This window comes from Phocoena sinus, chromosome 10 (genome assembly GCF_008692025.1).
Source record: "Phocoena sinus isolate mPhoSin1 chromosome 10, mPhoSin1.pri, whole genome shotgun sequence".
NCBI lineage: Eukaryota > Metazoa > Chordata > Mammalia > Artiodactyla > Phocoenidae > Phocoena > Phocoena sinus.
In genome coordinates, this window is record NC_045772.1 from 62,670,377 (window position 1) to 62,681,870 (window position 11,494).

The following is an 11,494-nucleotide window of genomic DNA, read 5'->3' on the forward strand; positions in this document are numbered from 1 at the left end:
AATAACTACCGTTACACTTTATCTTTGCTTAAACTTTGACAGTTTCTTTTGCTCACTTAACTCCTTTGCCTGTGTTCTCTCCCAAGCAAAGGGGTCCCCAAGGAAGTTTCAGAAGTTCCCACAATAATCTCAGGGTCTTGATTGAAACAAAGATGGTCCTGGGAAGTTTGTCCTAGAAGTGGCATTAGAAACATACCCTGGGGGATTAGTTGTTTAGCCTCCATCCTGACAAGGGCCAGAATTTCCCAGACCCATTCTGCGTACACACAGAGGGAACCAGGAACAACCTACCTACCACTTTTCCCACCAGTGCCCTTTATATCAAGCCCAGAGAGGCTTCTTGGAGCTAACTTCGTCTCAAAATGAGGTATGCTTAAAAGGTACAATGTTTGTTTTGGTAGAAATCACTAGCTCTTCAGGTATTGTTTACTTTGGAATTAAGCTGTATCTCTGTCGAGGTCTTAAATATATTGCCTCCATTGTTCAAGCTCAGGTCCACCCAAGGTGAGACCCAAGAGTTGAGGGATCAATCTTGGCAACCTAGGTTCCAGGAGTTTTCAGTATTTCTCCAACAGGATTTTGGAAAAACTGAAGGTCATCCTGAACTTACACAAACTGTTAAATACTAAAAAACATCATCCTCAAGTCAAACTTAAGGGCAAGTTAGAATCAACCGTTCCCTTATTTCTAAGTTTATGTTCGGAATTCCTCTGGCACAATAGGCTCATAAGAATCTGAAAGAGCTTAGGAAGTAAAATGAAGAAAAGTTAAACATCTAGAATGGAACTCATGAAAATGGTCAAATCTTAGCCTTGTACTCCTGCATTTAGTTGAAAGGCTTCATTTAAAAAACCAGAATGACAGCAGCACTTATCTGAATTCTAGGTGGGATATAAAAGAAGATATATACAGAAGAGATCTAAAAACAAGCTGAGTAAAGAATCCTTGAAGTGAGGTGTAATGCAACTTCATCACTTTATTCAAATCTTCAAAATAGTCTTTATTCTACATTTTTAGTATAAAAAATCCACAAGTTAAGTGCACCACAGTGTAGAGAGAGACATACAACGCTGAACTTCCATAACAGTCAATGGTACAGTCAAACATCACATGTACAGAACACAAAATTTAGATGAACTGAAATTATAAGATAAAATAAAATAAAATCCAATTTTAGAGAACAAAAATCAAAATATTAAGGATCCCTGAAATATTCTTAACCCTAATGAGATTTCACTGGACTCAAGTCATTTAGTAGTGAGGCATTCAGGATATGACCCCATTTACCCAGCTCAGGAATTCTTGGGAGCCATGAGTGGCTGCATCAGACACTGACAAGAAATGGTAACCAATTTTTGATCTGAAAACTCCCCTTAATTTGGCTCTAGAGTCATCAGGCTTTTAAATGCATCCTCCTCCGTGCCCCTCAAATTATACACAAACTGCTGTTTACAAAACAGTTTGCATCCTTTGTTAAAACAAAGCTCAGTTTTTCTGGCACCAAAGCAAATGTGGGTTTGCAAATTTGGTTCATGTATGAAGAGACAACCTACGAAGAGGGTCCAAAAGGCACCCTCCACTTTTGCTTGAGGAGACGCAAAAGCAGAAGTAATGGGGTCTGTGCTTGGGGCACAAGGGGTTTCAGAGGATCCTTTGTGAAAGACTAGTTAAAAGATGACAGGTGGGGAGAAGTGCAAGGAGAGAAGGAAATTAGTCTGACTGGCTTTCTGTCCTGCACCATTGATTCAATGGAGATCGGTGGGAAGGAATGGAAGACGAAGGTTGAGGGTAGGACGTGGAGCAAAGGACGGAAAGGAAAAGGCAGATAACTAATGCAGTTCATTTATAACAAGTAATATAAATCAAAGACTTAAAGGAGATTAAAGACCAATCAGAATAATTTGGCAACTTTAATTCTTAGGAAGATCAAAGTTCCCTCCAAACCTAATTTGATGTTTTATTACTAAAAGCAAAGACCAGTATGGTACAGTATTACTCCGGAGGAATTAAAGGAAGATCCTTAGGGCTGCTTTACCCACATTCATTTTATGAATGGATACCTCCCCTACCTCAAAATGCTTTAGGGCGGTACTGCTACCATTACGTGGTTCCTTATTACGTTTGAAAAGTGCCTGAAAGTTTGGGCACCAGAAAGACACCCCAACAACATGTGTCTAAACTGCAACTTCAGGTTAATATGACTAAAGCAGTTACATTGTGAGAAGTGCTGAAGGTATGTGATGTCTTTCCCGGCACAGAGGCGGCCTTGGTTCTTCACCAGATAGTGTAGCCACCATCTGAGCCACCCATGAAGAAGTTTCCCTTCCGCTGAGTTACAAGGACATTGGCTCCCTGCATGACTGCAAGCTGAGCAGCATTGGGAGGGCATCCAGGGGGAGGAGGCTGAAAGGAAAAGACAAGGTTGATTAGACACAGGGCAGCTGTGGAAGGGAAGTGGACAAAGGTGAAAGAGGACCAGTCAGGAAGACGGCAGTGTGCTAACCCATGGCATCTCAAAGAGCTAGCTATGCCACCAATTCAGGTACAGCAGGTCTCTAGTCTCTGTGAGCCCAAAGATATAAACAGGAAACCCACTCACTTAAAGGGTTTCAGGTCCAAGATAAAGCCTATGGATACCTTCTGAGTGTGGGTAGTCCAGACCTATAGGCATTTTCAGGGCAAAAAAATCACTCCTACTCACATTCTAAAATACAGGGAGCGGGTACTAGGTCCAGGGCCTTATGTCACAGGGTCCAACAGTTTTCAAATGGCCCTGGATAATCTGAAAGCTGTACCTGATGACAGCATTCTCACCTCATCCCTAGCCTGTGGTTATTGAGTAGATGGTCCTAGCAAGGACCATTTGGGCTCTAATTCCCATACATAAGAGAAGTAAGCAGGAGACATAACTAAAGGCCCCAGTATCTTTCTAAATGTAATCTAATGGGGACTGTGCATTCTACTTCTTTAATCATCATGGTTCCTAACACAATGCCATACAGATGGCAAATATTAAGTAAATGCTTATGGAATGAATGAGCAGTTGTTACTAGACCAATACCAAAAGTGAACTGGAAAAGCAGCAGGCAGGACTCCTAAGACAGGAAAACAAAGGAATCTGATTAACTCAGACACCAGTGAATGTGCCAGATGCTACTGACTTGCCACAGTTCTGCCCCCTCCAGTGCTTTCTGCCTGACTACTGGACGTCAGTGCTTGCACCAATACCAGCAACTATTACCCAGGGATGATGAAAGGATAACTATGTAGTCATTTCAGAAAGTTAAAATACACAAGGGTTGAGTTTTTTGTGACAAAGTCATACTCACAGGAATGTTTCCAGCAGTAGCACCAGCTCCAAATCTGGCACCTGCATCATACCCTCCTTCCACCAGCACTGCTGAACCAGGTGGATAGATGGGACCAACTGGATAATAAGCCATGGGAATTGTGGAACCTAAAGGTCCAACAGCCACAGACTGGGCCATGGGAAGATACAGTGAGGCGCCAGGAAATGCAGCTGACATGGTGGGGACCGTGGCAGCCCCCGGGTGCACAAAGCTCGGACGATAGAGCTAAAAGAGGCAGAAGAGAAGGCAACTAGTTACTTTAAGACATTTGTATTTCAGATCTCTTTAATGAGTCAATTCTTAATTCTCCTTGTGCGGATTACACTCTGAGTTACACAAGTTGCCTTTCCACTGCCACTAAATATTCTCCTGGATCACTTCCTGCTGTAGCTAATGTTAGGCTCAAGGAACGCAAACTCATCTTCTTAACCTCAGCCTGTGCCAAATAACATAAAATAATCAGATAATGCATTCTCAACCCCAACAGAAATTGCTGAACTATATAATGTTTTAGATTATTCATGTGAGCATTCTTTCCTGTTTGTGGAGAGTAAATAAATGTGTGGAGTCAGACTTAGCTAAAGACTGAAAACGTGATCCAAGAGTATTCCATTAATAAAGTCTAATAAACTGGAAGCACCTCTGAGTAGGCAGGCGGAGCATCAGTATAGGGTGGAGCCTGAGGGAGATGCAAGGTCTGAGGGTACACAGGATTCCCAGGAGGCTGCACCGGGTAGGTTGGCTGCGTTGGATATTGACCTGGAAGACAAGAAAACAATGCATGTTGCCTAGAATACAGAGTCACCAAAATACGGCAGGGCATACTGGGTAGCCTAGCCGGAACAAGCAGAAAGAGATTTGCAAACAGACCGACTGCCCTGAAGGGCCTGATCCCTGGAGCCAAGAAAATAAGCATCCTCTTTGCACCCTTATAACTGAAGATGCTGGATTCTAACTGGACAGGAAAAGCTCTTTCCAGGAGAAGACTGGTGTCAGGGGAAAGTCTAGCTGGGCCCAAGATCCTTCCAGAATGCAGGGCAGCTCTGGGAACCCCTTCTTGCTGATGTTTCAAGAGTGTGTCCTGTCTCTCTACTCTGGGTAGTCTCCAAAGATCTGGCTGTAACCGACCAAGACCTCATGAATAACGGTGGTTGGGCCCATCGACCTCACAGGTTCCTACTCAAGGTCGACTTCCAAATAAAGTGAGTGGTGGAAGTGAACCTTGAGATCGGAGAGGGGGTTGAGGGGAATGTCCTGACACAGGAACCAGGAGACGTTCTGGCCGCCAGCGAGGGTAAGGGGAAAGAGACCCGTCGGGCCCGCCTGCCCCGCTCACCAGCGCCGGCACTTCACTAGTTAAGCCCGGGGTCCTGCCTGTGGTTCCGGAGCGCGGCGCCCCGCCTCTGCCAGCTCTCCATTGGCCCACCCAAATCTCACCTCTAGCTCCCCATTTGCTCCTGCAGATGCCCATCTCGACAAGCCTTCTCCCCCCCCCCTCACAGCCCCCCCCCCAACCCGAGCCCGCGGCTCCAAACTGCGCCACAGAGTTTAAGGCGGAAAGGGCCAAGAGGGAGCGAGCAGCCGTAGTTCGAGAATGACAAAGGCGTCCGGCGCAGCCCCGGGCACTGAAGCTGGCCCAGGAGCGCGGCGCAGCTCTCCCCAGGCCTGGCGTCCAGTGACCCTGGGCTCCGGGCCCGCTCGCTCCCGGCCAGCATTACTTCCCCCGGCGGCCTCAGCCGCCCCCTGTCCTTGCCTTTGCTGTTCATGGTGGCTGCGGGTCCGGTTCGGCTCGGCGTCGCGGACGGTTATTTTTTTCGTCCTCTTCCTGTTCGTAGTCACTTCCGTGTCACGTGACAATTTGTCCGCCTAGCGTCACCCGACGCCCGAATGCCGCTGCCACCGGAAACCCCGCCCCTTCGCCCGGCCTCCAGTAGCTGGAGGGAGGGCCCACGTGATCCCGCCCGCTCGTGTTGGCCCCGCCCACTGGGTCTTGTCCTCCAACCCCTACCCTTGTCTTTCGACTGGAAGAAAACCAAATAACAGGTATTGTCTCGAAACAGGAACTTCTCTCTCTTGGGCGCTCGGAGGCAGTACCATTAAACTATTCTCCGGAACCTTTTCCCACCTACGCACAGCACCTCAAGGTCATCTCACCTTGACAGTCTTTCCACGAAGGGGCATAGATTTCTACAAACGTCTCTAACTGCCTGAGATACGCTCTCCTCACCAACCCTTGATTTATCGATCACGCATTCCCCTCACTCGAATCTTCGCTGCCTGTCCTGCAGACAGTCGGTATTTATTTCTGTGTCGCTTTCTCACCATAAAGAAGGGTATGCTGTGTTGTGTCCCTCCCGCAGCAGCTAGCACTTAAACTGGCATACTCGTGGTAGCCAAGCAGTGCCTGTGGCCCGGCCCTTCCTTTGGTACCTGTTACAGGCACCAGTACGGCATCTTACGTGTATTTTCTCCGTGTTATCACTTCTCTTCTAACTTAATTGTTCTTAAGGGCAAAGGTGCCATCCTTTAAGGCAGCAATTAAGTTTTTCCTTCCGTTCTCCATTTTAAGATATCTGCTGAGCGCTTGCTATGTGCAAGTACAGAGATGGAGCTGAACAAGACAGCCCAACACTATTTCCTCATGGAGTTTACATTCTGTACTGTAGGAAGAATATTAGAAAAGCATCTGAAAAGGGAAAGCTTTGGAAAGAAAAGTCCTCAGTAAACACTAGAAGCCTGATAAATACTTGCTGATGAATGACTTAAACCACTGAAAAGAGCTGTACTCACTTCAACTCAGCAATCCCTTGTTTTTCTCTCCAGTATCCTATTACAGTTTGCAGAGCACCCTTAAAATGCACGATTTTATGGGGTCATCACAGGTCTTCACAGCAGCCCTGTGTGTCAGACGGGGCTTGTTTGATCATTCCTGTTTTTCAAATGAGAGAATTGATTAAAGAGATTTGCCCTAAGTCACACAGTGAGCAGGTTACAAAGTCAGGTCTTGAATCCTGGTTCCCAGGTTCCCAAGTCAGTTTTGTTTTGTTCTTATCACTTCACTCTGACTATCATGGCTAAAATACTCTAAAAGCCCAATTTCCAAGACTATTTGTATTTGGAGTTCTTTTAGGTTCCTTCCCTTTCAGTAGATTCATATTGTTTATTTAGTTCAGATTAATATTAGTATGTTAAAGCCTATGATATTTACCTTTTCCTGTATTTCTGACTCTAATCTTGAAGGCAGGCACAGTGTTAGATATTCACTCATTCAACAGTTCTTCAGAGAACACTTAAAAATGCCAGGCACTGTTCTAAAACAAAACAAAGCTCTTGCCCTCCTGAGTCTCACCTTCTGGTAAAGGGGCTTGCAAACTTTTTGGACCCAAATTGACAGTAATACACTTTAAATCATGACCCAGTACACACGCATTTATAAATATACGTAACTGAAAATTTTATGATCTGATACCTCCTTCTGTGTACAATGCACTGTCATATTTTCTATTTCCTCCTATTTCCTTTTTTCAATTCTGGTTGTGATTTCACATCCTAGTAACAAGTCAGGACTCACAGTTTGAAAAACACTGGGTTTTTTTTTTAGTGGACTTTTACCCGCAGGGCCTTGCATTTTTCTTAGCGTGAAATTTACAAGCAGTAGTTGGTTAATTTGAATGAACATCCTTGGAGGTCAGACCAGTCAAATCTTCTTCCTTGTAACCTCACTTTTACAAGTCAGATCCTAAACTGATTCCACCCTAAAGCCTAAAACTGGAGAGGTCATTAACCTATACCCATCCTAACCTGTGCTCTGGGCCTCAGAAAATAAAGGAGTGAACCTGAGAAAGGAAACTTACCTTTTTTCTCTTAATGGGCCCTCAGTTAGGGACCCTGAAATTGTGTTGACTATAGCAGCCCACGTCAGTGAGAGTGTAGGAGAGGGATGCGAGTTCCAGACCTCACTGTGTCACCAACTAACTGACTTTGGTCCTCGTCTCCTCAGCTCCCACTTACTCCTTGTCATGTAGAAATCAGATACTGCACCACTATCCTTGCAGATATTATCCACCTCGTGTCCACAGCAGACCAAGGAAAAGTGCAGGCAAGCGGACTGTATTTCAGAGAGGTTAAGTAGCTGAACTAAGTTATACAGCTGCAGAGCCAGGTGTTCAAACACAGCTTTGCTTGATTTTACAAGCCTTGTTTCTAATGTTTACATTGTTTAATCTATTCACATTGTTTTTAATCTGCTGCCTCCCAAAGGTCTCAATTTCATCATCTGCCAGAAAATTCACATGACCCTCGTGTCACCTCAGGCTCTAAATCTAGACTCTGTTTTAGGGAACGAAAAAAGCAAAGAGGAGCCTGAGAAGGCAGAGGGGAAGTAGGCCAAGCTGATAATCAGGTTGTAAATTCTGATCAGGCCCTAGATAAAAGTACAAATACTTCTACTGGATGGTAAACAGCCATTGGCCCAAGCCCTCTCCCCAAATACCCTCCTCTGCTCCAGTCCTCCACTGAAACCCCTCCTCCCCAGACCTTTCCATGGTCCAGTAATTAAAGGGTTAACTCTTTTTTTTTATTGTTTTTTAATTAATTAATTTAGCTGTGTCGGGATCTTCATTGCAGCATACGGGATCTTTTGTTGCTGCACCTAGGCTTCTCTCTAGTTGTGGCACGAGGGCTCAAGAGTGCACGGGCTCAGTAGCTGCAGCGCGCAGGCTCTCTAGTTGTGGTACAAGGGCTCTAGAGTGCACGGGCTTAGTTGCCCCACGGCATGTGGAATCTTAGTTCCCCAACAAGAGATCGAACGTGCGTCCCCTGCATTGGAAGGCAGATTCTTAACCACTGGGCCACCAGGGAAGTCCCTAAAGGGTTAACTCTTTATACCCAGGAAGCCTGCAGGACCTAGCTCCAGCTAAGACAAGCTGCCCTCAGATTGGTCAGTGCCTCCTCTACAGGATGTTAGGTATTTTGCTTAACACGCTGGGACCAGGGTCTCCTGAAAGCCAGGGTGGAGCCAAATGAGATAAACAACAGAAAAGAAGGGGCTACAAGCCACTGTTTTCTCTGGCAGGTGGGATTAAGGGGCATCTGGCTACTTTCTTGAACAGGCGTCAAAAGCCTTTCTGTTTTCTTCATTCTCCTTGGTCCCCCAATGAGATGAAGATGTCATTAAGTCATCAAACATCCTTTCTTGAGTTAATTTAACAACTGTTTATCAAGCACCTGTTATGTGCCAGACCCTGTAATAGACACTAGGGAAACAATAGTGAAGAAGCACACTTAGTCCCTATCCTCATGGAACTTAGTCTACCTAATGGATGAGACAGAAAAGTAAACAGATAATCAAAATATAGCGTGATTAATGCTGCCATAAGGACAGTATGGGGTGTTATGAGAACACCTGGGTGAGGTATCTAATCTTTTCTACTGTGATCAGGGAAGGTGTCATGCTGGCAGTGATGTCTGAGATGAAATCTGAAGGGTGGGTGGAATTTAAGCAAGTGAAGAGGGGTCCCCAAATAGGGAACAGTGTATGCAGAGGCCTACAAGTGGGAGGGCTTATGGAGAGGGAGGATGTGACAACAGTTCAGTATGGCCGGTACATGGAATGGGAGGTGAGGACTGGTCAGAGACGAAGCTGAAGAGGTAAACAGGTGCCTTTCCATGCAGGGGGCCTTGGTGCCCATGGAGGATTCTATCTTAAGATAATGGAGTCTATCCTACAGGCACTAGTTAGCCACCAAGAGTTTTCAGCAGAAAAGTGACATGATTACGGTTTTTTTTTAATGATTATGTTTTTATTTTAGAAATATCTTTCTGGCTACCAAATGTAAAATAGATTAGAAAGGGGCAAGAGTTGAGGTGTGCCTGGGAGACACAGTTAGGATACAATGCAGTAATTTAGGTGACTGATGATGGCAGACTGGCCTAGGAAAGTGGCATTTGGGTAGAAAGAAGTGGGGGGATTCCAGAAATATTTAGGCAAAACAGCTGGACTAATATTGGGATTAATGTCCAGGGTTAATAAACAGGATTAATATCAGGGATGAAAACTCCATAAAGTCAAAAGAAAAATGACAAATTGGAAAAAAAATTTTGCAGTTTACATCACAAAGGGCTAATTCCCCTAAATATTAATAGCTCCTGGAGATCAATAAGTATATGGCCAACCATTAGAAAAAGTGGCTGGGAGGAGGGGGAGTTAGATGAAGGTAGTCAAAAGGTACAGACTTCCAGTTATAAATAAGTACTAGGGAATGTAACATGATACAGAGCATTAACACTGCTGTACCTTATAAATGAAAGTTCTTAAGACCGTGGATCCTGAGTTCTCATCGCAAGGAAAAACATTTTTTCTATTTTTTAAAATTTTGTATCTGCATGAGATGACGGATATCTGCTAACTAAACCTACTGTGGTCATCATTTCATGATGTACGTAAGTCAAATCATTTTGTTGTACACCTTAAACTTATATAGTAATATATGTCAATTATATCTCCATAAAACTGGGGGAAAAAATTAACCAAATTTATAAAAAAAAAAAGTAGCAAATGACATTTACAGACAGTTCACAGAAAAGGAAATGCAAATGGCTTCTAAACATGAAAAGATGTTCAGCCTCACTCTTAATAAGAAGGCAAATTAAAACCACACAGATACGATTATCAGATTGGCAAAAATCCAAACATTTACTAACCTCAATTGTGAGGCTGAGGATAAGCGGACGCTTTAATTTATTGACGGTGGGAGTACAACTCCTATAGGGCCGATTTGGCAAATGTCTATCAAAATTACAAATTACCATCCCCACTTCTAAGAATGATTCCTACAGTTATATTTGCATTCATGAGAAATACTGTGTATATAAGGCTGTTTACTGCAGCATTGTTTGTAATAGCAAAAGATTAGAAATAACCTATATATCCATCAATAGGGAACTGGTAAAATAAATCTTAGTATACCCATATAATTAAACACTGCATGGCTGTAAGAAAGAACGAGGAAGCTCTCCAAAATATTTCATAAATGAAAACAAGGCAAGGTTCAGAACCATGTGCTTAGCTTGATGCCTTTTGTGTAAAAGAGCAGGAAAACTATATTCATTAGTATTTGAGTAAAGAAATTCTGGAAGATTACACAAGATAGCTACAAAAGTGGTTACTGGGTAGGGTGGGGAGACAGAGGTGGGAGTGACTTTTCACTATACACCTTAAAAATTTTTTTTTAAATTTTTGAACCATGTGAATGCTTACCAATTCAAAACATTAAAACAATGTTGGCACACCTATTAAAATGGTTAGCATTAAAAAGACTGACTGTTTCAAGTGTTGGAGACTATGTGGAGCTACTAGAATTCTCAGGCGCTGCTGATAAGAATGTAAAATGGTACAACCACTTTGAAAACAGTATGACAGGACTTTAAAAGTTATATATACTGGGCTTCCCTGGTGGCGCAGTGGTTGGGAGTCCGCCTGCCGATGCAGGGGACACGGGTTCGTGCCCCGGTCCGGGAAGATCCCACATGCCGCGGAGCGGCTGGGCCCGTGAGCCATGGCCGCTGAGCCTGCGCGTACGGAGCCTGTGCTCCGCAACGGGAGAGGCCACAGCACTGAGAGGCCCGCGTACCGCAAAAAAAAAAAAAAAGTTATATATACCATGTGATCTAGTCCTTCCACTCCTATTAACCCAAGAGAAATGAAAGAATATGGGCATACAAAGGCTTACCCATGGATATTTATTACAGCTTTATTTGTAACAGCCAAAAACTGGAAACAACACAAATGTCCATCAACGGGTCAATGGATAAACACATTGCGGTGTTGCTATACAATAAAAAGGAATGAACTACGGGTCCACATAACAACATGGATAATCTCAGTTATGCTGAGGGAAAGAAACCAGACAAAAGAAGAGTGCACACTAAGGGATTCCATTTATATAAAATTTTGGAAAATACAAACCATAGTGATAAAAAGCAGAGCCCTGGTTGCCTGTGTAAAGAGATGGGGAGGAACAGGAGGGAAGAGATGGACTTTGGGAAGCTTTTGGGGGTCATGGATGTGTTCACTATCTTGACTGTAGTTATGGTTTTATGGGTGTGTACAAGTGTCAACATTTATCAAATAGTACACTTTAAAC

General features: G+C 44.0%; 1 protein-coding gene across 2 annotated transcripts; it reads right to left on the reverse strand.

The window, feature by feature from the left end:
• Window positions 1–951: 951 nt before the first annotated feature.
• On the reverse strand, window positions 952–5,255 carry DAZAP2 (DAZ associated protein 2). Of its 2 annotated transcripts, none has more exons than XM_032644905.1 (4): window positions 5,104–5,255; window positions 3,991–4,109; window positions 3,407–3,575; window positions 952–2,403 (listed from the first exon to the last, which is right to left on the reverse strand). In XM_032644905.1, the coding sequence occupies exons 1-4, from the start codon at window positions 5,114–5,116 to the stop codon at window positions 2,081–2,083; spliced, it is 624 nt and encodes a 207-aa protein (XP_032500796.1). In that variant the 5' UTR covers window positions 5,117–5,255; the 3' UTR covers window positions 952–2,080. The 2 variants fall into 2 exon arrangements, with proteins under 2 accessions (XP_032500796.1, XP_032500794.1); XM_032644903.1 differs by having other exon boundaries at window positions 3,330–3,575; window positions 5,104–5,254.
• Between the last annotated feature and the right edge of the window lie 6,239 nt (window positions 5,256–11,494).

Coding starts and splice junctions, on each gene's coding strand:
- DAZAP2 (XM_032644905.1), bottom strand. Junction 3,576..3,990: donor CTCCGCCTGCCTACTCAGAG/GTGCTTCCAGTT, acceptor TGCCTCTTTTAG/CTCTATCGTCCGAGCTTTGT. Junction 2,404..3,406: donor TGGTCCCATCTATCCACCTG/GTTCAGCAGTGC, acceptor TTTTCCTTTCAG/CCTCCTCCCCCTGGATGCCC.